The sequence below is a fragment of the Balearica regulorum genome, chromosome 1 (assembly GCF_011004875.1).
Source record: "Balearica regulorum gibbericeps isolate bBalReg1 chromosome 1, bBalReg1.pri, whole genome shotgun sequence".
NCBI lineage: Eukaryota > Metazoa > Chordata > Aves > Gruiformes > Gruidae > Balearica > Balearica regulorum.
This window is the reverse complement of record NC_046184.1, coordinates 60,017,119-60,043,217: the sequence shown is the minus strand read 5'-3', so window position 1 is coordinate 60,043,217 and position 26,099 is coordinate 60,017,119. Positions and strand designations below refer to the sequence as shown.

At 40.9% G+C, this 26,099-nt stretch overlaps 2 protein-coding genes across 3 annotated transcripts in view; one reads left to right on the top strand and one right to left on the bottom strand.

Moving 5' to 3' along the window:
- The first annotated feature begins 3,154 nt into the window (after positions 1 to 3,154).
- On the top strand, positions 3,155 to 25,160 carry PWP1 (PWP1 homolog, endonuclein). The gene is made up of 15 exons (XM_075753913.1): positions 3,155 to 3,319; positions 3,414 to 3,472; positions 5,775 to 5,929; positions 6,367 to 6,452; positions 8,711 to 8,807; positions 10,414 to 10,524; positions 11,285 to 11,415; positions 12,776 to 12,849; positions 16,019 to 16,115; positions 17,004 to 17,065; positions 18,793 to 18,904; positions 19,860 to 19,950; positions 20,791 to 20,912; positions 21,384 to 21,489; positions 22,209 to 25,160. The coding sequence occupies exons 1-15, from the start codon at positions 3,254 to 3,256 to the stop codon at positions 22,322 to 22,324; spliced, it is 1,485 nt and encodes a 494-aa protein (XP_075610028.1). The 5' UTR covers positions 3,155 to 3,253; the 3' UTR covers positions 22,325 to 25,160.
- PRDM4 (PR/SET domain 4) overlaps positions 24,502 to 26,099 on the bottom strand; it is an 18,553-nt gene continuing 16,955 nt past the window's right edge. For both annotated transcript variants that reach the window (XM_075753879.1, XM_075753888.1), the window contains exon 11: positions 24,502 to 25,704. In XM_075753879.1, coding sequence (XP_075609994.1) covers positions 25,395 to 25,704 — 310 coding nt within the window. In that variant the 3' untranslated portion in view covers positions 24,502 to 25,394. The remainder of the gene's footprint in view (positions 25,705 to 26,099) is intronic.

Below are 26,099 nucleotides of genomic sequence, written 5' to 3'. Positions count from 1 at the left end.
CTGTAGCTCTCTGGGCACCTTGGCACATCCCCTAAAAAAGCAGTTGGATCATCCCTTTGGAGGAGACAGTGATTTTTCCCACTAACCCTGCTTTTCCTGACCTGGTAAATCCACACCAGAACAAACGTTCACTCTGCTTAGCTGGGTAACAATCCAGCTGAAACTTTCTGAATGTTTATGACGACACCTTGAACAAGACACAGGCATGCACTTCCTGTTGATGTGAACTATCCAGCACTTGCATCCACAGGTGAAAAGCAGTAGGTAGGGATGGGTCAAATGTGGATCCAGAATTAGGGGCAATGTTTTAGTACTTTTCACTTCAGACAGGCAAAAGTTTCCGACACCAGAATTGGTGACTAAACTGAATCAGTGAAAATCATTACTATCAAGTCTTGCCTTACTTTGCTGAGGTCTCTCAGAAGAAAAAGAAACTCACCTCTGCTCACCAGAGGATAAGAAATGTGTCTAAGAAAGATTCCAGGCACAAACCAACTCTGGAGGAGAAATACTGGTGTGTCTGACTGATCTCTCATGAAGAAAAAAAAAAAAAAAAGCAAGCAGCAGTCTTCAAGTTTTAGAAGCTTGATTTTAGAAAAGGCCCAAGGCCAGTCCGGAACAGGTTTTGACATGAGAATGTTTGATGACAATTCTTCTGGTCAGAGACCTTTTATTTCCATGGGATATGAACTTGTTCCTCGCACCCTTACCGAGACAGCCATTCGCGTCCTTGTCTCCTGTTGCACATATCTTTCTTCATGGCTGTTTCTTCCACCTAGCAGAGATTCAGAGAGACTTCTGTCAGTTATACAGCCTTGTTCCTGATTAGGACAGCTCTTTGGGTTCATCCCCAAATTCCTCCAACAGTTGTGTCAGAATTCTATCCAGATTAAGAAATGAACATCTGCTTTCTTTCACAAGCCTCACACCTCCATGGTTGAGTCATCTTTGGACACAAAATAACAAGATGACCATTTTTTTCCTGGTGTGTTATGACCTATGAGTCGTCCTGGGTGGTTCCTTGGGGTGAGTGGGCTGTACTGCACTAGAGCTCAGTTACTATCAGTTACTGTCAGCTCAGGTATCTGCAAGGAGCTTCATGCCTGGGGCACCACTCTTTCAACCCCATCTCCTGACTGCCAAGGCACAGTGGAACAGTAATATATTCAATAGAACGCTCTTACTTTTCTTAGGAAGACTGAGATGCAGCTCCACGTCCCCAGCAAGTGTATGATGGAAAGAAGTATTGGAATCACCCAGCATTTATGGACTGGCTCTCAGAAGAAAAAATATTACTAGTAACTGCAATTCTCTAAGCTGTAATATCCATATGCACATTTGCTACCTATTTTCCTTCCTCCTTCTCCAAGTCTCTTTTTCTTGGTACTTCTGTTGTTGAGCATCACCACAGTACGCTGCTATTTTGTGATTATATATGTGTTGGGAGGGAAGGTAGAGCATGTGTGCCCCCTCTGGGTATTGCTTCGGTAAAAGCAAGTCTGGCTGAAGTGTTTGTTGTGCAAACCTCCACACTGTAAATGTATATATCTGCAAAAAAACATATCCAGGAACCACAGTCACTGGAAAGTAACCTTGCTTTCCTCTGCTTGGCTGCATAACACTCCCCTCTGCCTGTCCTTTGGGAATAGCATCCGCTTACACAAAACTTCCCTCAGAATCTGGAGGAAGACTGACAGCCAAATTGTAGCCAACTCGTGTGTGGGAGGACAAGAAGGATTTCTTGAATGCTGTAAGAGAAGGTGACCAGCAAAGAAAGTAATTAACAGCCCAGTGGAAAGACACGCATACCAAAATGCAAGATTGGTAATTATCTAGAACCCAGGTAGGACTAAGATGCCTGTGCTACAGGGTACTACAGGGAATAGCTAGAAAGATACAGCTTTTGCCTTGGTATGTTTGTGTCTACATTAAGACAAAATGCAGCAAATGGGTGAAATGACAAGGAGGCATAAGAGGTAGCAATATTTTAATAGATATTTATTTCTCTCTCATGCCAGAACCACAGAAGAATCAGGATAAAATAATGAAAATGCTACAGTGGTGCTGCCTAGTGACATGTAGATGAAATAATGTAGCCACTCCATCTGCCAAGCTGAAGTTTGGTTGCCAAGTCCTTGAGCTTTACCATGAGAAATGCTCCTTCCCCTAACCTCAGCTTTCCATCCATGTAATTTGCAGTGATCCCCTGAATTAAGATTTCAGTGATGGAAACAGCAATGATTTGTGCAAGTTAGTAAGAGACTACCTTCCTATATATTCCAACTGACATTTTATCCATTTTCTCTGATTTAATGAGCTGTCTAGTATAGGACACTGGCATCCGGGAGGGCAAAAAGCAGCAAGTCATGAAAGATGCCAGTGCCTCACAACTTCTTGCAACTCCCTCTTGCCGATGACTCCGTGCATCAGTTTCTTCTCCTCAGATAAATTTTAAAGATTGGTAACAAAAAGGTTTTTCTAAACCCTTAATTTTGATGGATTGCTGCTGGGGTATTTCAGAGCCAAAGTAGAAGCGAACATCAAGCAGGGCAGGGAACATCAGCAGGAGAAGCAGTGATCCAGCACAGGAAGCAAAGGACTTGAAAAGCCTGGAGATGGGGCAGCACATTTCTTCACCTGAGCACCCAGGAGGAGCGGTTGCATAAGGACCTAATACATGGCAAAGCGCTTATTTCTGCTACTAAAGGGGCCTCGGAGCCCTAGCTGGTCTCAGCCCCAGCTAAAGATGGCAGGGGTGCCAAGCCTGACAGCCTGGGCTAATTAAGAGAAGCAACTAAGCACCCTTCTGCAATTCATTCTATGAAAATCAGAGAAATTGTTGCTGAAGGTAATCGGTCGCCTAGCAAGTTCAGTCATTACCGGAGCGGCTGCCACCCCGGGCCCAGGGGCACAGACGGGCCGGACAGCGCGGCCGGGCTGTGAGGAGAGTAACCGCCTCCCGCCCACCTGCCCCTAACTGCCGCGCAGGCTCCACCCCATGTGCTCCGCCCCCTCAGGCCCCGCCCCGCTGACGGCAACCGCCTCTCCCCCGTAGCCACGCCCCCTCATCCCGGGCTTTCCCGGCGCTCGGAGATGACCTCAAGCGGCTAGCTGTCTCCGCCCCTTCCGTTTTTCTCTACTGTTGCAGGCGGAGCCCTCATCGGTGACGTCTTTGGGAGCGCGCCGGGGTCGCTCGCACGTGCCGCACCGCTCGCACCGCTCGCGTGCCGCCGCCGCCGCCGCCGCCGCCGCCATGAGCTGCCCCGTGACGTGCACCGCCTGGGTGCGCTGCGGCGTTGCCAAGGAAACGCCGGACAAGGTGGGGGCAGGGGCAGGGGCCGGGCTGAGGGATCCCCCCCGCCAGCCCCCGCCGCCCCCCGCCGGCCTCACCCCTCTCTGTGTCCGCCCCGCAGGTGCAGCTCGGCGAGGAGGAGCTGAACCGTCTCATCGAGGAGGCCCAGGACAGGCTGGGGTGAGCCGGGGGAACAGGGCGGGGGCGGCCGGGCCCAGCGCGTCGCGTCGCGTCGCCTCTCCCGGGTTCTGCTGGAGACGGGGTTGGAGCTTCCCGGGCCTCGCCGCTGACAGAGCTGTGGAGGGGAGGGGGTGCGCCCGGGCCGGGCGGGCTCGCTGGAGGCCCGGCTTGGGAAGCAGCAGTGAGCAGTGGCGATCGGCACCAGCCAGCACGAATTCCTCCTGAAGCGGCTGTGTCAAGTGAGCCTGAGGTCCCGGGAGGATCGTTTGTCCGGAGGGTGAGAGGAGAAACGTGCGATGGAGTATATGCTGCCTTCGCTGTGGATATGACAGCGTGGGGTGTGTTCCTGTGCGGCTCTTCAGTTGTCAAGCGTGTACCGTCAGACTAGCTGAGCGTTTCAGGTGAAGTCTGCAGAGACCCGCTCGGGGCCCAGGCCTCGCTGGAGTTGCCGTTCCCGCCTAGCGTGAGGAAATAAGTCGTTGCGGTCTGTAAACATGGGTGCTTTGGAGATGCGGCAAACCGAGATGGGAGTCCCAGACTGACTGTCAAAAAGCAGATGCTGAGGGTGAGACGTTACGATCTAAGTGAGTGTGGAGGCCACAGAGGAGCTCAGAAGGCCTTGGTATTTGTGCTTTGGCAAAAAAGGGAAGACGTCACTCAGGGATGTGTTTATGATTCACATATAAAATGGGCGACATCACGACTATCCACTCGGCACTAAGAGTCCTTAGTTGTGTTATTTAAGAAAAAGGTAAATAAACTTATGAAAAGAATAAGAGAAGTGGTGGATTTAGGAAACATAATCTATGGAAGACAGGTCTTCCCTAGAAAAAGATGAGGTATTGAGGTCTTATTCCATTTTCTGGCCTTTTTCAGTTAGATCTGTTCATAGATTTAGGCTTCTGATTGAGTTTCAGCTATGTAGGGTGGTTAGACCACAGTGTGTGTGATTGAACAGATGCAAGAGGTAGCAGTGAAAGCTTTTATAGTTAGGTGCATATTGTTCACCCAATTTCTATTAGATGGATCTGTGAGTTTATTGCTGCACAGAGTGTTTCGTCCCAGAATGTGTTTTGTTCCAAAATCATCTTAAACGTTTGGAAGGTTCTTACGTCAGGTTAATTTCTTAACAGAAACATTAAACATCATTGGTTATCTGTGGTGTTACTTGTTTCTCCTTTATGCATTTGAACTTTTGGGTTTTTGAGTCCTTTTTTCTTTAATTTCCTTTCTCTTGCAATTTCCAGAACCTTGAAAGATTTGAGTTGCTGTTTGTTAGTAATTATGAATTCTGTTAAACTTCGACATGGAAATTTAAAGACCATCCATAACAACCAAAGGGTTTATGATCTCTTTATAGCATCTGGTACTTTGTAGAATTCATTACAACATCAGTCACTTTTTTTCCCTGTACAAAGATCACAAATGAGACTCAGATTTAGAATCTCTAATTATCTTGGTACTAGTTTTTACACTAGGAAAAATTGGTAATGTGAATTGTTTATTTTACTGAACAGATTATAAAAGCAGGTTTCAGATATTTACTTTAGAACATATCTATAAGAACTGTTTTGGTGTATTGTTGCCTGGGAATTTTGCCAGCAGAAGGACACAAATGTATTCAGCAGGGACAAGTTCCTATGGAGCACACTCCATTGAGACACCTGAGATGTCTGTTAGGTCCTCAGCCAATGTTTAATGTCCATTTCCTTCTACTGAATTTCTTTCATACAGAATTGTTGCCACAAAAGTTCTGAGTTTTCTAGATGTTACATATTTACCCCGTAAGAAGTAATTTGCAGTATGTCTCTACCTAATTAATTTATGTTGTTTTTTCTTCTAATGTAAGTATGGGAAGTGTGAGGAAATAAGGTCTTAAAAATCTTGAAGAAATACAGGAGTCATCACACATGACAGGGCCTGTGGATGGGGAAAAAAAAGAAAGGAATTAATCGGACACATGCGAACACACAGAAGTGAGGTTGAGAGCATTGCATCCACAAAAAAAAAAAAAGAGAGATATTTAGACACACAGTTTAGCTCTGTTGAGGAAAATTTGTGCCACATTTTGTCATGAAAACTTTTCAAAGAAAAATTCTCTGGAAGCCTGAGAATAATGGTGCCTTGTATTTTGGGAAAAGATAGGAAAGGAGTGAATAGATTTCCAAATTATTGGCATAAAGACTTGAAACCCATGTGAACGGCCAGGATTGTGCACTGAAATCTTCTTAACAGTCCCTAAGCAGTTACCCGGAAGCATTCTAAATGTCGTGGTTTCTCAGGGCTGTGTATCTTTAAACAGGGATGGCACTGATGATAGCAACGAGGACCAGATGGCATCTGGCATGAATGTAGCCATTCCTGGCATAGCTAAGTCTTCTCAGAAAAATGAAGATGTGTCTGATGATGAACTGGGTGAATATGATTTGGAAAATTATGATGAAGAGGAATATGCAGGTAAGAAAAATTTAAATGTCAGATATGCAGTGTAAGTGAAGAACCTTTTCACTTCTTGTACTTAAGACATTAGTATCCTAAAACTACACAGTGCTATGTTTCAAATGCTGGAAATTCATTTTTAAATATTTGCTTGTCCCAGTTTTGGAAGTAATTTAGTGAGTGAAACAATTCAGTGTCCCCCTCCTGGACACTAGAACCGAGAGCTGTGTTGGACAGACTGTCACTCCCCCTGCTGTAGTGCTGGAGCAGAGCAGCAGAAGTCCCTGAAAGCACTGAGCAATTTAGCTTACTGAGGTTCTTATGTTTGCAACTTGGAGGTTCGTTTAGCCCACTCCTGATATTTCGCAGTACAGGTAATACAGGTATTAGTACAGGAGTTTCTAACTTTACCTGTCATTGACATGTATAAAAAATGTTCTGAAATTCCCATCTAGGTGATATAAAACTTGGAGACTCTTTGGCTACTCTGACAGTATATGGAAGTAATGATCATGATCCTTACATCACTCTAAAAACCACTGTAAGTACCATAAAAGTACTGTAAAAATTTTAAATGTCTTAAACAGCATAAACTTAAAAATCAGTTAAATTTTCCACACTGCCTCAGAGTCTGCAAGTCCTTTTCCAAAGATCTGCCAGATTTTTGATCAGACAGAACTCTTTTCTTTTAAAGTTGCTTTGTTCAGTCGCCTGTACGTGTGGTTTTTATGTTTAAGTCAGATGTTAAGGCAGAGTAACTCATTGTTTAAGCCACGTGCTTCTGTATGTGGAGGTGGTTTGTCACCTATCTACTAGGAGCCAGAAAATGCTTGAAGAAATAACAAATCTTGGTATCTGAGGCCATCGACAACCCATATTAGAAAACTTCCCAGATTGCAAGACTCTTACACCTTCCACTGGTTTGTGGAAGAAACCAAGCAGAGGTGGACTCAGGCTACATGTCAAATTAGGGGTATGGCATGAAGAAATATGTTCCTGTTATTAAGCGTATATGCACAGCATACCGTGTAGTTGACTGTTTCTGCCTGTATTAGTTTCCAACAAGTATCAGATGGGGAACATCTTTGCAGGAGCTGGCTTTGTAGGAGTTCTGCAGGGGGTGAAGAAGTCTTTGGCTGCAGTCTAGCACAAGCTAACTGTGTCAACAGCACTGTCCTGTTATGCAGCCTGTTTGTCTTTTTCTGGTGAACAGGGATGCAGCATGCAAGACATGAGGTAATCCTTCTACTCTACTCAACATCGATATTGCCTTAGCTAGAATATTGGGTGCCTCTTCAGAAAAGATAGGGAGAGATTCCAGAGAATATCCCGCAGTTTAGTTCAGAAGGATAGATTGCAACTTTTAATTGACTCAGTTTACATGGAGAGGTTGCATCAGTTAGAAGGTGAGGTTGCATGAGAAGAGACGGTGTAATCTAGAGAGCAACTAGGAGAGACTATGATCATCTGGGGCAGGGTGGTGGAGTAGGTGAATTTTCGAGACCTCTTCTAAGTGTTAAGATTCTGAGATTTTTCTGGGTGCTGTCCTTTCTATACTATTTTGAATTCTTTACAAAGCTAGTAAGATTGAAAGGAAAGAGCAGCTGTAGGCTTCTACCACAACGTCTAGTTTATGTGTCAAGGGACTTTTCCAAACATGTGTGGTCTCAAACAAGAAGTTATGATGACTTCACATACCATAACAAAGCTCAGGGAGGAAGGCATATGTCTTCTCTTTAAAACAAGATCATTTGCTTTGTGCACTTTGGGGCACTGTATGTTTTCTCTTTGTTCCACTGACTGGTTGATGATTTTTCTTGCTCCTGTGTACCAGTAGAGGATTGAAATGCTTTAAAAGTTATTTTTACAGTCAAAGAGGCGTTCGCACAGGGATTCAGGGACAGTATCAGCTGCATTTATTCCATGTCAGAAAAGCTAACTTTCTTCCGGACATAGAAAAAGTGAACACCTTTTTCTCAGCCCTGTCTTCCTTAAGTACCATGCAGCATTAAGTTGATTAATTCAAAGAGTTGCAATACTTGATAGAATTCAAATATTGAAAAGGTGCTTGAAGTGAATAAAAAAAGAAATTAAAAGCTTGCAACAAGAAGTCCAAAAAGTCTTGTATGTGTTATGTATTTGAAGGATGGTACTCTGTTTGTGTAAGACTGTTGACTTTCATGTACAGTTCTTAGTTTCCCACTAACAAAAATTCCCTGAATGCCTTCCATTGCTCAGTAACAATGAAAATCAGATGAGAGGTTACATCTGTTCTGGTTCAGCTGAATGCCCGGTATAGCCGTAGGCAGTACTTTTCTGGAAATATTTTCCAGAAAATAGGCAATGCTCTAATACTCTTGGAATTGCTTCCTGGATGCAAGGAGCAGTTACAATATGCTTATTGTGTAAAAAGTTGTTACACTACATAAATGCTGAAGGCATGAGAGCACGAGGGAAGTAAGCTCTGTATGTGGGCTCCTGGTGGTGATTCTCTTTTCAGCAATGGGCTGCATCATGGTAGTCTCAAAAGGTGGTTTCCTATTTGGTAATTAAACATCTCTTTAAATCCATCTAGATCCACATAAGCAGTCCTTCAGTCTGTATCATAACTATTCAGTCTCCCCATGATTGAGTCTGGTTCCTGTCTTTCTCTGTTTACCACCATAAGATGGTGTTGGGTTTTGAGTGTTTGCAGTTATGGTTAAAAAATATTACTGATTCAGCCTTTTGAATGTGTGTAGTTTTGTGCATTTATGTGCTTTGCTTAACATTTGTTCCCCTCTCCTTTTTGCTGTTCAGGATCAATATGAAGAGGAGGACTTTTTGATTAAGCCCAGTGACAATCTTGTCCTTTGTGGCAGAGCTGATAAAGACTACTGTAGTTTGGAGGTCCATGGTGAGTAACATAGGATTTGTTCCTTACAGTGAACTTAGGGAATATGTCTTGCATATCCTGTTCCATATGGCTGTGTAGAAGGGGAGGAGGTGGTTTTTTTAAGTTGTTTTTCTTTCTCATCTGCCCTGTGTGTTTTGTCCTCTTTCCTGCATCACGGTGCTGTAGCCACTTTCCAGAACTACAGTAATTAATGTGGAGTTACTGTTATTTTGAGGATAGTGTGCCTTTATCAGCCTGTATATTGTTGCCTTTCCTTATTTCATTCCTAATGACACTTGGAAAATACTATGGCATTTTTATTCTCAAAACATACAATCTTTCTTCCAAACAGTCTTACCTTCCATATCATGTAAGCTTCTTCTAGTGGTTTGTTGCTGGAGTTTTTTTCCCTTGTTTTCTTCTTGCTTCTTTAAATGTGCTTTCCGCTGCTAGAGGTAGAAGAATCAGCACTTTTATAATCTTAGTTTTAAAAGAGATCCTTAATAAGGTCTGAATACCACTTATTCTAGAGATGGGTTTAGTTTTACTGTGTAAAAGATCTTTCTGTTGCAGCAAGGAGTGCTGAAGTTACTGCTGAGTGTGCTGAAGTTGCCATCTTTTCTTACGGTGGTTCTTTGGGGGAATGTTTCTGGCTACTTCTGCTATGGTACATGTTTCTGCAAACAAAGTATTCTGTTTTAAGAAAACACCAAGACCAAAGTGTTTGAAGGCATCTCTTCAGATCCCAGCACCTGGCACTTTCTGTATCTGGAGATGTTTACAAATTTTAACAACTGTGTTATTTTCCCTGTACAAACTTATAAAACAACAGCACAGGCTTCTGCAGTTTATAACATTTGGGTAGCCCTGTCTTAGTTAATTGCTCAGATTATTTAGTTAACTGAAGACTTTAGTTAGTGTCTGAACATCTATCACATGCACAGTGATTGCGTGTGTGTGATGATACCATTTTATTAAAATAATGTGGTTTATCTGCTATCCAGTTAGTAAATTCTTTTATTATAAGGAGGAAAAATAGCTGGCTAAAGGGAATGCTCTGTTCAATGTATGGTTGCTTTACCAAAACTCCTGTATCTCAGTTACAACCTGCTAAAGGTAACTTTCTCTGACTTCTTCAGCTTCCTCTAATCTCAAAACTGTTTGTCTTTTACCTTCATTTCCCCTTTGATTGCATCTGGAATTCTTTCCTTTTTTTTTTTTTTTTTTTTTAAATTACCAAATCTGTAAAATGAATGTCTAAACCATCAGTAATGCATCCTGATGTAGAAAGTGGTGATGGGTACAAAGCATCTATTTTGAAGTGATCTTACAAAGAAAGTAGCGTGGTATGCTAGGAATAAAGTGTCTAAGCTTTGCTGAACTTGTCACTTTAGGTAAAGTACACAAGAATAAGCGTGTTTGTTTTGTGTAATTCTGTGAGGCGTAACATTAGTACAGAGCCTCTGCTCTGGCCTTTACCTATAACTCTGAATGCATTGTGAATTTACATTCCAGATCTCCTTGACAATTTAGTGTTTGCCACATTTGCCTTTTGCAGAAGAGAACTGTTTATAGTTGCTTGCTTTTCTCATCACTGATGTCTTGTATATCTTTAATTCTTTTTCAGTTTATAATCATGAAGAGAACTCATTTTATGTCCATCATGATATTATCTTGCCTGCTTACCCTCTAAGTCTGGAGTGGTTGAATTTTGATCCTAGTCCTGATGAATCACTAGGTAAATTACAAAGGATACTGTAAATGTCCAGCTAAATATTTGTTACTTGAAGAGTATATTAAATGTAATGTTGTCACTAAATAATTTTATTCAGTGGTAAAAACAGAAATAAGAACAAGATATTAAGATGGAAAAACTGAGTATCAGCGGGTTTTTTTTTTTAGTTTGGTGATAGAGTCATCTTAGTGATGCTGCCATAACAAGTGATTTGACTACAACATTGATTATATGACAAATAATTAAGTTATTGTCAGTTAGCAGACCAGAGCAAGCTCTTCTCTGCTTTATTTTCCGTTTGCAAATGAAAGGTTGCTTTTGTTCAAAATCATTATGGCCAATGCATTTGATTAACTGTAATACACAACAAAATGTATATGTATTTATGTATTTAGTAACCTTTTTCCTGTTTTTTACAAATATTTTTATTTCATAGCACAGGGAATATGGTTTTGGGTGGGTTTTTTTCTTAAAAAACAAACAAAACATGGGGAACTTTATACAGCTTCTCTGAACAGTTACTTTTACTGAAGGGGAAGTGTATTGGAGGGCATGTAACTTTTATTTCTGGCAACATCTGCTGTCGGTTGACATTTTTAAATGGCTCCTTGTCAGTTATAATCATCAAAGATGTTCAAATAGAAGATTCTGGCACATAAGTATAAGTTTTACTTAATCAAAGAAATAAGCAACAGCTGGATTGCCAAATACGTTGTTTCGTAACTCTAAATAAATGTGGCTGCATTTGGGTTTCTGCTTGTAGGAAATTATGTTGCAGTGGGTAACATGACCCCCGTTATTGACATTTGGGACCTCGATATAGTAGAATCCTTAGAACCAGTCTTTTCTCTTGGAGGCAAGAAAGAGAAAAAGAAGAAAAAGAAAGGAAAGAAGGTAATTATAGCAAAATGGTTTATCTGATTGGATGGAGGAAACTTCAAGCAATGTCATTATTTTTTTTCCTACACTGAAAAAAATCATAGATAATCTGGTTTAATTCTGTCATGTTGAAAGGTGATGTTTAGACAGGTTACAGAAGATAATGTCATGGTTGTCTGCGATAGGTTAAAATTAGTATTTTGTTGTGACTCACAGAGTTGAAAAGGCATTGAGCAATAAAGGACAAAGTTGACACTAGTAAAATACATTTACTCAGAAGTCACCTCGTTAGCTTTATCTATTTAAAATTTAAGCATATTTGAAGCTAGTCATTGAGACTGTCTAAGGCATAGAGACAACCCCAGAGAATGGCTGAGTTTCTTTTTGCGGAATGCAGAGAAAACCTTAACTACCAAAGAGGAAGACTGAGGTTTAGACTGGATGCCACGTTATGTGAGATGAATCTGAACCTCATTCTGTGCCTGAATGTGGTGTTATCGTTTGTCAAAATTCTTTGGTATGTCAACAAGTGGAAGATAACATAACTTAAATCTTCTAGATTTTGCTGATAGTAGATGCTTCAGGAAGTGCTTAAAGAGTGCCTAAATAGGGAAGGTGAACACTGGGTATGTAGCTAATCTTGGTTTCCCAAAGAAGGAGCACTGCAGTGTTCGTCAGCTAAAGAGCCACTCTGTGTAATTGTGAAGGGAGTTTACTTCTTGAGTTCTCAGACCTTCTGGTTTTAAAAACAATAGAAAAAATATCCTTGGAAGGGGAATTGTCCTGTGAAACTTGCATCTGAAAATCACTGAGTTACCAGAATTGCTGTTGAAAATACCATTCATAAATGTTACCTCAATCTGAAATGCTAGTTGTACTCTGTATGGATAATTAAAGTCTGGAATTAAGAACAGAAGAGGAATGGGGTGGCTTATGGGTGCTTTCGAGTTGCTGTCCCAGGAAACTTTGAAGCTTAACCATTTTAAATTAGAGTTTTTAGGAGCTGGCAGTTACAAGGACCTAAAGCTCAGTTAATTGGGAGGAGGGAGAGGGAACTCCAGGAGTGTTTAGAAAGACGCTGGAGAAGCTGCACGTTAGCTGGAGACAATGAAATTTCTTCTAGTAGCCTGAAGGGAGTAACCAGTTCTGTAAGTCCACCAGCTGTGTGTGGAGCAGTCCGAGATCTGGGGTAGCAGGCGAGGTGAGGTACTGCAGGGACAGTTCTATCAAAAGCCTTGCTGCAGCACATGAGAATAATTTAAAACATGAAGTTGTTTGTGAAGGCATTAAGGAGTTCATACTAATGTGTTTTAATGCTTGATTGCCATGGAAGCTGTAATTTTCAAAAGTCTGTTTATGTTGCATTTGCATACAGAGTTTATCTTCAGAAGGAACAGTGAAAGAACATACTGATGCTGTGCTTGATCTTTCATGGAATAAACAAAGCAGGTAAAAGAATACTTGAATAACAATGGATGGTTACAAATTTGTATACTTAATTAGGCATACATTTTTCACACAAATCGAAAATCTTACGTAGTGTAACATTGAATTTGAAAGTAGTGCTGAAATGAATCAATTCTCAAAAATAGCCCTTCTCCCCCTTTTTTTTTAACTAGAAGTCTTGATTTATTTTTTTTTTAAAACCTATATATTGCTGCAGATGACTTTTTATTTGCAGGTTGTCCAGATGAGGACATGGCTAAGGTGGGTCTAAGCAACTTGATATATCAGCTACATTTAAGTCAGATGCACAAATTGGAGAAGCAGAAAGGCTGCCCTGATCTGTGCCAATCTGCCAATGACCTAAACCACCATTTCAACAGACAGAAGTAGATTTATAGAAGGAAGTCCTTGCTGCGCTGTTTTTTTTTCCCTCTGGCTTTTGCCCCCAAGCTGTGAACAGAAAAGAGTGTAATAGCACGGTTACAGAAATGCCTTTGACTTTGGGTTATTCTAGGCAGAGAGAATTCCCTGTTTCCTGAGTGGACTAGCAGTGAAATGCTGCTATTGAAGCAACACAAAGCTGGCCCATCTTGGGGGAAAGGTCAAGGACAGTGTGCTGACTGAAATAAAGATGCTGGTAGTTTTTATTGCTTAGGTGGGGTTTAACAGTTCAGCTGTCAGAGGATCCTCAGCATGGGCCTCAAAACTGTTCCAGTCAGACACAGGCTGATTTTTTTTTTTTTTATTTTTTATTTCCTGCTGTCATAAATGTCTCTGAAGATAAACAGTCAGCTCCACGTACTCCTGATGAGCAGGTGTAAGCCTTCACTTACAATGCTTTGTTACCTAGATACAGAAGAAGGAAGCACCCACTAGATGTGCAGTAAATGTACTTAAATTGCACTCTGAATCTACAGTGCGTTGTCTATTGTTCTTAAATTATATATAGGCATAGAGTGTGGTAGTGATTTTTCCATCAGTCTTACAAAAGAGTAGCTTTCATGTACCTAGAAATGGTTGTCTGGTGATAATACAGAGACAAGTCAAAAAAGTTATGGCTACAACAGTTAAGTGTCTGGAATGCCTAATTCTGTAATGTGCTGAGTTACGAACTCATTGATACTGGTTGATCCTTCAGGAAATAAAAACAGCCTTGAAGTGGGAAGCCTAGGGCCAAAACAAGGAACTCCTTGGAACAGTTTATATTTAAATGTTTTGTTGTTTTTTTGTTGTTGTTGGGGGTTTTTTTTAAGCAAGACATGCTGTGGCAGCTCTCTATAAATAACTTTCTGCCTATAGGTCATAATGGTGTTACTGTAAAATGTTCTCATAGCCTTCACTATGCATTTTCTTAACTTTCCCTTGTAAGATTGTTTGGGAGAATAGTGTTTCCAGGAGAATGTTAGGTCTTTCAGTCAGAAACACTTTGTTAGTATTGAAAAAAACCAGAAACAAAAACAAGGGTGAGGGGAGCAGTTTCAACAGCATGTTGAGGTAATAGATCTGTTGTTAAGAGCAATAGTAGCAATTGTTCTGTGTATTTGACAGGCCTTTGGGAATGTTTTGAGTTTTTTCTGATTAAACTTCTAAACTGTGTTTATTGCTCTTAACACAATTAGTCAAATTTAAGTTGAAATGTGGAGTCTGTAAACCAACTAAAATGTTAGCGGTTCCTTTCAGCATTCTATGAAGGGTGTGCAGTGTTGGGTCTTCAGTAGTTATATAAACATGCAGATACTAGAGAGGAAAATATTTTAAAAACAGGTTTGTCTGGCTCTTGGCTGTATATGGATGTATACAGAACTAAGTTGCATAGGTAATGTTTAAAACGAGTGGCGTTCCTCAGGGGTCAGTACTGGGACCGGCACTGTTTAACATCTTTGTCGGCGACACAGACAGTGGGATCGAGCGCACCCTCAGCAAGTTTGCTGACAACACCAAGCCGTGTGGTGTGGTTGACACGCTGGAGGGAAGGGATGCCATCCAGAGGGACCCTGATAGGCTTGAGGTGTGGGCCTGTGCAAACCGCGTGAAGTTCAACAAGGCCAAATGCAAGGTCCTGCACATGGGTCGGCGCAATCCCAAGCACAACTATAGGCTGGGCGAGGAATGGATTGAAAGCAGCCCTGAGGAGAAGGACTTGGGGGTATTGATTCATGAGACGCTCAGCATGACGTGGCAGTGTGCACTCGCAGCCCAGAAAGCCAACCGTGTCCTGGGCTGCATCAAAAGAGGTGTGTCCAGCAGGTCGAGGGAGGTGATCCTGGCCCTCTACTCCCCTCTTGTGAGACCCCACCTGGAGTACTGCATCCAGCTCTGGGGGCCCCAGTACAGGAGAGACATGGAGCTGTTGGAGCGAGTCCACAGGAGGGCCACGAAGCTGATCAGAGGGCTGGAGCACCTCTCCTATGAGGCCAGGCTGAGAGAGTTGGGCTTGTTCAGACTGGAGAAAAGGCTGCTCGGGGGAGATCTAATTGCGGCTTTCCAGTACCTGAAGGGGCCTACAGGAAAGATGGTGAGGGACTGTTTACAAGGGCATGTAGTGATAGGATAAGGGGGTAATGGGTTCAAGCTGAAGGAGGGTCAGTTTAGATTAGATGTTAGAAAGAAATTCTTTACTGTTAGAGTGGTGAGGCACTGGAACAGGTTGCCCAGAGAAGTTGTGGCAGTCACATCCCTGGAAGTGTTCAAGGCCAGGTTGGATGGGGCTTTGGGCAACGTGGTCTAGTGGAGGGTGTCCCTGCCCGCAGCAGGGGGGTTGGAACTAGTTGATCTTTGAGGTCCCTTCCAACCCAAACCATTCTATGGTTCTATGGTAAAAATACTATCTTAATGTCGCAGGAAAGGAAGTGCTTAAAAGCCTTTTTTGCTTCATTTTGTTTGAGAAATCTTCCAGTAAATGATATTTTAAGGGGTGTTGGGAGGGAAATACAAGCAAAACTATCAATGTCGTTGTTGTAAGTGTTGTACTAATATAATGTAATATAGTCTGTTTGTAGTCTTTCTTAGAATCGCCTTCAGGGAGTTATGCATCAGGCTTGAGATATATAGTCTATAGACCAGAGAGTACTTGATCTCAGAATCAGGTTCTGTATGTATTTTGGATTTTTCACCATTATTGTTTTGTATCAGTATAAAGATTTTTAAAACTTATTTTTTGATCCATTATCAGGAATGTTTTAGCAAGTGCATCTGCTGACAATACTGTGATTTTGTGGGATATGTCTGTGGGTAAGCCAGCAGCCAGCCTGATGCTACATACAGACAAGGTATGTAATAATTACTGTGTTTCTTCCACTGTAAAATACAGAGAAAAAATAATTGCGGTTTTTCATTAGCTGCTTGGTAGTGAACGCTTAGAACAACAATTCTGTAATTTTCTAACAAGTGTGCAAAATTGTTTAAATTTATGAATTAGTTGCTCTTGCAAACAACACTGTATTTGCTTTTAAAAATGTTAATTAATTTATCCTTTAGAAATTTTGCAGAAATTTACAGCAGATTTTAAAATGCCTTTTGTGTGAAAGCCCTCATGGTTGGGAATCTAATAGTGTTGGTATAAGCTACAAAAAAATAGATCTCTGAGCGTAGGTCAAGTTGCCTCTTAAGGCAACAATAAGTGTCGGTTACAGTTTGCTCCAGGTAAGAAAGGTTTAAAATAAGTGGTACTAAAATAGCATAGCGATGGATACTTAAGAAATGAATTCATCTCATAGTAATTAAAATGTGAAAGTTAGTTATTAATAGCTATAACCTTATTTTGCTGTTAACAAAGTCACTGCCCTTGGCAAACTCCTGATTTTAATTTTTTGCTAACTTCTGCATTTTCTCCCAAACTGGAAGCAGCTATTCTTTAACCTCCTCCAGCTTATTTTTTTAATATCTAGGCAGAAAGGGGGCATGTGGTTCTGTTCAGTTAAATTATATTGGAAAATATCTTGTTTCCACTGGGTGGGGATGTTTGAAATAAAAATAATGTGCATCTCTTGCACTGTTCTATGAGAAATCTGAGTATCAACAAGCTTAATAGGAGGGCTTTTTGGGAGGAAATGTGCTGGTTTTGAGGAGGGGGGGTTGTGCTTGGTTCAAAGAAAGTTCCTGATATGTGTGTTTTATCTCAATGCTTAGTTTTTAAACCAAAATCTTCTGTTATCTAGGTCCAGACATTGCAATTTCATCCATTTGAAACTCAGACCCTTATTTCTGGATCTTATGATAAGTATGTCAGGGTAATATTTTCAAATGTTACACATAGGGAGGGTATAAGTAGTGAATTAAGCCCATTAAGTTTTCTTTTTCGTTGGCTTATAACTGTGCCAAATTTGAGTAATGCTATTACTTTTTTCCAGTCAGGTAGCCAGGTTTGTATGTGGCCCAAATGCAGTTTTCCTTACCTCTTTCTCAGGACTAGCCAAATCCTTTAACCATCTGGACTGACATTTTCTGTGCCAGGTGTCTGCTCCAAACTGAATTTATTTCTTAATTTGGCCTTATGGCATTACCTGCATTGGGAATGTGTCACTGGTCCTTCCTGTGAAAACTTGTCAAGGTTTTGCCAAACTGTAAGACCAGGGTGGGGCATGAGGGACTTTAAAAACCCAGTTAAACAGGCTGTCTCCTGTGATTGCAGCCTGGAGATGCTTTGTGGCTGCACACTTGGACCAGCTCTGTAACTGCTAGTTTTTATTAGCCCTGCCAGCCAAAAAACTTCCCCTCTGTTCTCCCATCTCATAGGGGTAACTTGTTGATTTTGTTCTGTAACTGTGGGTTATTTATATCGATTTTTTTTGTTCTGCTTTTAAGACTTCGTGTTAAAATATTTAAAGACTTGTCAATCTTTAGCCAAATCTTTATGTTTTCTGGCTTCTATTATGCTCTTGCTACATCTGCTTAAGTAAAAGTATCAGAGAAAAACCTTTTATTGTTGTCAGGAACCTGTTTCTGTCCAATTTCCTCCCTCTTGACTTCCTTCGGTAAAAAAGAAGAAAAAAGTCCAAACACTGAGACCAGCTTCTCATTCCCTTTTTAGCTAGCCCTTTGATCCCATGGACACCTATAAACCAGTGCACTGTCTACAGACCAGTAGACTGTCTTTGTAGATTTTTCCTGTAAAGGTTCCCAGGACCACAGGCTATTTATTGAATATTGGCAGATGCATTCATAATCTGAAAGTCAAACCATTAAAAATTGTATATGTACTAAAACTGTTGTTATAAAAGGCCTGGTAAAAGAGCTGAGAAATCTAGATCACATTTCTTTGGCTTTAATCATAGGATAGAGTGGGAGTGGGTTACACTGTGGATGTAAATTGTGGTGAGATGTTGCGAGAGTGACATCATCGCTCCTTTCTTGCATTGGCATCCAGGAGCTTTTTGAGTGGGGACAGATTCTGCTGCCACTGGGCTGAGCACAAGCCTGTAAAGAATCCCAAACTAGACCCACTAGCTCCCATCTGCTCTTTCTCCTTTTTGGAGCAGCGTTTCCCTAACCACTTGTAAAGATTAAATTTTTTTTTATATTAAAGCATATTTGAAAATGTTTGTCTATGTATCACAAATTGATTTCCTAATTAGTGCATTATTTCAAATAGTCATTACTTGACTTTACTGAAGTCTGCTCATAATTAAGTGATATATATGCATAATTATGGTCTCCTGTATGATAAGTATCTTAATGTATTGAGCAAATTTGAGCTCTGTTGCCTAACTATAATAGCTGTTTGTAACCAAGATGAAACTTTGAAGTACATGAAAAAGCTTGTGCTTATCTGAGAAATTTTCATCTGTTACGGAGTTGGAAAACTAAATAGTGAAGTTGTTGCCATTTTAATTTTTGAATTGTAGTTTACATGGACCTTCTGTAGAGGCCAGCAGTAAAACCAACTTAATCAAGTATTCTGCCGTGATTTTATTTTTTTTCTTACTTTCCTATCCCTTTTTCCCATAGATCAGCTGTGCTGTACGACTGCAGAAACCCACAAGATAACCACCGAGTGTGGCGGTTTAGTGGTCAGGTTGAAAGAGTAACCTGGAATCATTTTTCACCTTGTAATTTCTTAGTGAGTACACACTCTTCTATTCTTGGTCTGTTGACTGTGGCCATTTCATTTAACCTGTATTTTTGTGTTTGTAATGTTTTTGAATCCTATAATGGACTCAGTGGACAGCTGGATGTTGCTTATTTTAAACATGCAGTGTGTGGGAGGGTGATTTTAGGTAGTTTTTTCAACAAGTACATCAAAGCCAGCAGCTTATTTGGCATCTTCATTGTAACTGTAGAAAAAAATTGATGCTGGTATGTTTTCACTTCAGAGGTGGCTTCTTTGCCGTGTTATTATAGTGTTCAGTGGCTGGGATATATTTTCCTTTGCATAGTTGCTGTTGTTTTTCATGTAATGAGGCAATTGCAGCTGAGAAGCAGCTAATTAGAACGAAGCTCCTGAATATTCAGTGTTCCAAATCAGCGCTAGAGGGCACTGTCCTATCTGGTACAGAGTAAAAATACCTTGGTTTTGGCGAGATTTTTATAATAAAACTTTTAAACAGAATTTAAAACCAGATCTTTTTTACTACTCAGTGGCTGTCTAGTTCTCTGTTGCTTTGTGTGTACGGCCAACAAAAGCAATTGCTCAGTTATGTTGGGTTTATGATGTAGGTTTCTCTCGGTATAGTCACAGTGAGCTTTGCACAGGGCTATTATGCAACCACAGGATGGCTCCAAAAAGTTTGAACTGACAGTTAAGAGACTAAAGGCCCTATATTTCATTGCCTAACGAGAAAGCCAAGCTTTGTAGTGCAACCATCTTCAAAATACAGTGTAAGACATTTGTATAGGATTAAGACTTCCACGTAAGTCCCTGCAGCGTAGTTTAGGTACGTAGAATAGCTCAGGCACCAGCTAGATGGGATCTGTCTCAAGTCACAGGGATCTCATAGAGGGTGGGTATTATTTCATAGGGGCTTTTTTCCAAACGAGTGACTACGGCTGTTTTTAAAATGTTGTGGTTTCCTTAGGCAAGCACAGAGGATGGCTTTGTGTACTGTCTGGATGCTCGCTCTGATAAGCCCCTCTTTACTCTGAAAGCTCACGACGAAGAGGTGTCAGGTAATTTGTGTGTCTGTTTGTCCCCAGCGGCGAGGCACATCTGGCAGATGTCTTTAACCCATATGACTGTGGTGGTGGTGATTTCTTGCTTAGCAAATAAGAGTTGTGCATACTAATCAGGGGTAGCTGGTGCATGAAACAAATCTCTGTTGAGAAGCCATTGTAAGCAAAGTATTTTAGTAACAGTGAACTTTTCTCAGTGAATATAATCAATAAGCATGTCAAAACAGATCTGTTCACTTGGGACACACTCCCTGTGGTTTTTTGGGTGAGGAATAACAAAAACTATGCAATCTGATCCAGGATTATGAACTGTAATTTACCTCCTCTAGCTGCAATTATTTGATACTGACATTCACTCTGGAGGTGATTTAGGTATGGCACATAGGCAGGTTTTCACATTGCCTCCTTTAGGCTACTTTAATCATTTGATCAGTGTAGGAGCTTCTAAATAGCATCTTGAAGCATCTGATTTGGTGTCTACAATGAGATTGCATGACTATACTCCATTGTCTTGGATAACAAAAGAGATTCTTTGGTAAATGAATGAAGAAAACTACCTGGGGAAGTGAAGTTTTCTGTAGAACAATAGCATCTCTGCACTCTTACTGTTGTTAGATATAGAGACAAAATTGGCCTACCTGAAGTCAGTTTGCTCTCACTACAAGGAGCAGTGGCAGCACGAAACTTTCATTAACTTTTTACTCCTCTGTGCTGGAACAGAGTTTAGTGTGAGGAGAATATTAGGCTTGTTCTCATGACTTCACTTCAAAACGTGTCCTCATCTCTGAAATAGTGGTTACCTGGTGCTCTCACACTGCTGCACTCTTAATCTTCCAGGGCTACAACTAAGCAGTCAGATCAAAGGGTGCCTTGTGACATCATCTGCTGACAAATATGTGAAAATCTGGGATATCCTTGGAGACAGACCAAGTTTAATCCATTCCAGGAATATGAAAATGGTAGAGTAATACTCATTTCTTGATTCCAAGAAGGTCTATATATAAACTATGTCTGCTTAATCTTTTTGTCTAACTTGAAAGTTTTGTCTAACTTATGTTATGTAAAACATAACATCTTTTAGCAAAAAAACCTAATCACATCTGTGTTATTCTGGGTAAGTCGTGCTCATTACAGTGCAGTATTCAATTCCACATGTAGTTGGCAGTCTGCTTTAAAGCCTCAGACCTGAACACCAGATACAGTGTTCTGAGTAGAACTACAGGTACTCCGACTGCCAGGTTGGAGTAGACAAAGATGTGATTTAGTGTTTGTAATTAGCAGCTCTCGACTTTTGTCTTTCCAAAATAAGTTTCGGGAAACTTTTAGAGCTTACATTTGTTAAAACTTGCTTGGTGAAAATATTTTCAGATGACAAATTCATTTTAGGATGATATTTTAAAAAAAGTCTTCCTCTTTCTGCCTCCCCCCAGGGTGTTCTCTTCTGTGCAGCTTGCTGCCCTGACTTCCCATTTGTTTTTGCCTTTGGAGGAGAGCGAGAAGGTCTGCGTGTTTGGGATATAAGTAAGATTTCTGCAGGTAATATTCTCTTTTTTTTTTTTTTTTTTTTTTAATCTTATGGTTCTCCCCTTGCCCCCAGGGTATATTTGTATATTCGGTAATGTGTTGTGCCTCTGAGAGAAACCGTAGGTTAGTGTTTTTATATGTGTTCATGTTTTCAGCTTCAAAAAATGTGGGGTTTTTTCTAACTTGGAGAACTGTGTTTGCCACATGACTTATTTTCTTGTAGCTGAAGCATACCACCTGATTTCTTACAATACCTATGTTTTAGTTTTTTCTTAATATTCCTGGTGTAATTAAGTATCACATTCTTGAATACCTGTAGGAATAAAAGTGAGGGCTGGTTTTCATCCGTTGTCATAGCTACATGTAACTAAATGGCGTGAATTTTTGGAGGCGGATTTTAAGAGCTTGGCGGAAACGAGAAATAAATTATTTAAACTTAATGTTTTGCTCTACAAACCTCATCCATTTCACAGTACTGAGGTACAGGAATTAAGCACAGGGAAAACTCTAGAGATGCTCTGGGGGAGAAATAACAGGACTTGTAATTTAAGTATCATATGCGGCCAATTGTTCTGATGTGGAAGCTTCAACCCCCTACGTGGGGTAAGGGGGAAAAGCTTTAAAACCACACTGGGTTAGGATTTCCATTCTGTGAAGTTAACATGCTATACCTGCTGTACTAATCTTGTCTCTGGAACAGTAATGTGAGCAATCCCCTGTCTGTGTTGCAGTGAATGAAGTTTTTGGAAACAGAGAGAGACACGTTCTGGCTAGTACCAACTCTGTGGCTTGCAGCTCCACAGCCGGCAGTAGCAGCAACGATTTGGAGACAGCAATGGAATCGTGATGGACCAAGCATCACAAAATCAAAGTAATTCATGGGACTATAGCTAATGTACATTCTACAAATCCTCCTGTTTGGTGAGAGTTCATAGAAATTACTCTAGTGTCTTGCAGTCTGCAGGCTGCTTCATCTTGGACAAAGAAAGATGGCAATGTGGTTAAGCTCTAAGTCAGCAGTTTTAAGTTCCTGCCTCTATCACCAGCTTTGAAAGATTACATCACTTGCTTTTGCCTGAGATTAGATCCCTGAAACAGGGGCTACTATGTGTAAAGTTGATATATCAAAATGGAAATAGTCACTAGAAAAAGCGCTGGGGCTACCAGAAGTTTGTTGAATACTGCAAAGAAGGTAAATATCTTCTAAAGGCATAAGGAAAAATATTTCAGACAACAGGTATGTAATAAATAAACAAAAGCTGAATGAAATGACAAGTGTAAATAGATAATTTATCCTTAATTTTAGGCTGGATTTACAGATTTCTAATACAGATTTTAAAAGTTCTTCTATGAAACTTTTAAGTCTTAAGAGTATTTCTTGGGCATGCTAGAGTAGAATCATGAAATGTATTTGCAACAAAGAGCTCGCCAATATCAAATGAGAAATATCCTGGCTGTATCCCGTCAAGATCAAGGGTTTCTTTTCCCTGGTTCCACAGCACCTGAAGCTTAGTGATGGTGCATGTGTATTGATTGGGATTTTTCTTCAAGCTCCAAAGGTAACATATATAAAGAGAATTTGAACTGAAATATAAGGAGCTACTAATCAGAAGAGGATGAGAGGCTGCAAGGCCACAAAGCAAGGGTAGGGATCTCAGCTGGTCAGTGTCACTGGTGAAAGCTGTCCATGTTATGTAGTCACGTTCCTAACTAACTCCTCCAAAGGATTTCTACCTGCAACCAGAAGGCACAGAGGAAAGTTCTGAGTATTGGCCTAACCACTGACTTAAACACTTTGTTTATAGCATCAGAAACCTAGTCAAGGAATGTGACTCAAAACAATTTCCTCACATTTTAAATGAACACCGAAGTGCCTTACCTCAGGCCAGAAGTAAGTTAAACACTACTTGTACCCTCCTGTGAAGTGCTTCCCTCTCCACATACCGGAAGGTGTCTACTGAAGTGCTGCTGCTGCAAAAATGCCACCGGTATTAAAGCAACTGGTACCAAAGCAGCTGTAGTGTCAGCACATGTAGTTGACAAGAGCTTACTACAGCTTTCCACCCTGCTTCATTGTAACTCCTTCTGGTTAGGTACAGCAGCTAAATGGTACCAGTACAAACTGCAGATGCGGAAAAGGCAGGGCTCTACCTTTCCTTTCCAGCCTTTGAAGTGGCTGCTCCTAAATCCACTGTAGCTGTTTCTAGCTTGGTGACAGGTGTTTAGCATGGCTCTGCAGGAACCAAGAGCATGTTGGATGTGTTGGGATTCCCGCCTCAATCCTTTCTCTGCCAAGCAATAGTGAACAATGTGTGGAAAAAAAAAAAAATTAACAACTGCTTTTGTGAAGCTTAAGAAGGTGAAAGCAGCAGAACCACCTCAGTTGACGTGCTCTCCACTGAAAAGCTGAAAGTTTTTTCAAAGCTTTCATTTGCAATAAATGCTTTGTGTTAAGCTCGTTGAGGGTAGTCATTTCTGTTATCTCTACCGCTGGTATTAATTGGTACTGTAGCTCTAGAAGTTGTTTTTTCATTTTAGGAAGAAATTGCATTACTGCAAGCAACACATCTTTCCCTTGACTAAACAAAATCCTTCACCCTGTATTTCTGGAGCTTTTTATTCACACACTGCTCTCAGAGGGCAAGCAGTATGCATTTTCAGGTTTGAAGAACCCAAGGAGGTCTCTAGGAAGTAGAGCCTACAGAGAGATCTTAGGCCCTTTAGGGCAAGAACTGGAACCCCTTTCACAAGGGAACCTCCAACCACCTTGTCAGAGAAGAGAGCTCAGCCTACTTTTCTTTTGCAGCACAGCCAGAGGAGCCACACAACAAAGCGACCGGGTTTAAAGACCGGTTCTTAGGGGTGCTGGTTCATGGAGGTGCTCCTACCCCTACCTTGTCCCAGGAAAGCTTGGGAGAGGCAGATGATGAAAAAGTGGTGTTATTTCTCTTAGCATCATTATCAGAGATAGGACCTTTTTTTTCCTTCAGAATGTGTAAATATTAAAAAAAAAGAACATTTAGAAAAGAGCCACATTTTTAATTTTTTTTCAAAAGAAAACAACCAAATGAAATACATCTTCATTCCATAAATAATATTAGCAGCAAACCCTTCCATCATTCTAGGTGGTAAAAGGTTTACAGCACAAGAAGTAATAGATACTGTAAACGCTGTCCAATCATCTGTAAGCCGCTTCCTTACTGAGCTATACAGTCTTCACCTCTTCACCTGCTCACGTGTTCTAGTGAACAGGAGAGAGAAGAGGCAATAACTGTTCTCCAAAAGCCAATGTTTGATTTTTCTGTAGTGGGACAACTGCTTTGTCTGTAAATGCTGATTTCACTTTTTTTTTTTTTTTTTTTCAAAAGAAGGAAACCTGAGCATTGACCAGTCTTTGCTTTGTGCCAAACCACATCCTTCAGTTAAAAAGTATTAAAAAGCAAAGTACATCAACTGCTACCACCCTTTTTTTGTTTGTTTTTCTTATTGTCGTGGCTTTGGCAGTTAAGGGCAGTTGGCTTACAGGTCCCCACAATCAAACTACATTTCTGGTTTGTGGCTCTTTACGCAAAGGGCTATGCAAGATGTGTCAGGTATCCCAGCACTGGATGGATTAATCATCTGAGTGATTTGGAAAAAAAGTATGCACAGTGTGTGAAAAAAAAAAACAAAAACCAAAACCCCACCACTCCTTGCCTCACAGTCCCTTAGCAACTCTTCACTTACTTATACGTGCGCTAGCCATTCTTTTTCAGTGTTTTGGCTACAGAGTTTATTAAGCGGTGGTAGTGCAGAGACCAAAACAGAAGGTAAACTCCTCATTTGACATATGCTGTTGACTGGGGAAACAAGGAAGAGGGTTTGGTTTTTTTTTCCTTCCCTTGTTATTCAAGAAAACGTCCCTCTCTCTCTTTTCTTCATTTGTGTCCAGAGAGGGCATCACCTGTTGAATAGACTCCACTGTTAATCCCACAGTCTTCAGTCCTCATAGAGTCTATTAATTCCTCCTCTGAATCATCCTCCTCTTCCTCCTCTGGGGCTGACAGGCTGGATGTGGGGCCTTTACAGATTTTTAAGTGGCGAGTGAGGTGATATTTGGTTAGATAAGCCTTGGAGCATTTTTCACAGACATAGTCCCTCTTTCCTTCATGTGAATTGAGATGCTTCTTCAGGTGATTTGTCCTCAGAAACAGCTTGTCACACTTGGGGCACTTGATCTGCCGTTCTCTGCAAGACAGGGAAAAGGTACAGTTCGCTCCTGCTGCAAGGCAGCTGATTCTGTATTAAATAGTGGGAGGTGCCAACAAGAAAGGTGAAAGGGTTGGTCTTACTCCTAAATCTTAGTTTCAATATACTTGAAGCAGCAGCAGACCAGAAATAACGGCACTACTGCAGCAATAAAGCATAAATACTGCTCAGTTTTCTCTCACAGAATACATACACAAAGCCCTTCTTCTCTGCCTTCCCGCCCCCCAAGATCACTGGCAAAAGTCAGGCTTTTTGGATTAACTGCTAGCTTGCAACCATTTTTCTTTCTTGATGATAAATTAAAGGAGGAGGAATTCTACAAGGGTGTTTGTTTGTGTATTTTTTGAGTAAGACCAGACTCTGGTTAAGCTCCA

Bases quoted from the DNA above. Each gene is read 5' to 3' on its own strand.
- PWP1 (XM_075753913.1), top strand. From the start codon at position 3,254: ATGAGCTGCCCCGTGACGTGCACCGCCTGGGTGCGCTGCGGCGTTGCC. The intron at 3,473-5,774 runs GTGAGCCGGGGG...ATCTTTAAACAG, and splicing joins GAGGCCCAGGACAGGCTGGG to GGATGGCACTGATGATAGCA. The intron at 16,116-17,003 runs GTATGTAATAAT...TCTGTTATCTAG, and splicing joins TGATGCTACATACAGACAAG to GTCCAGACATTGCAATTTCA.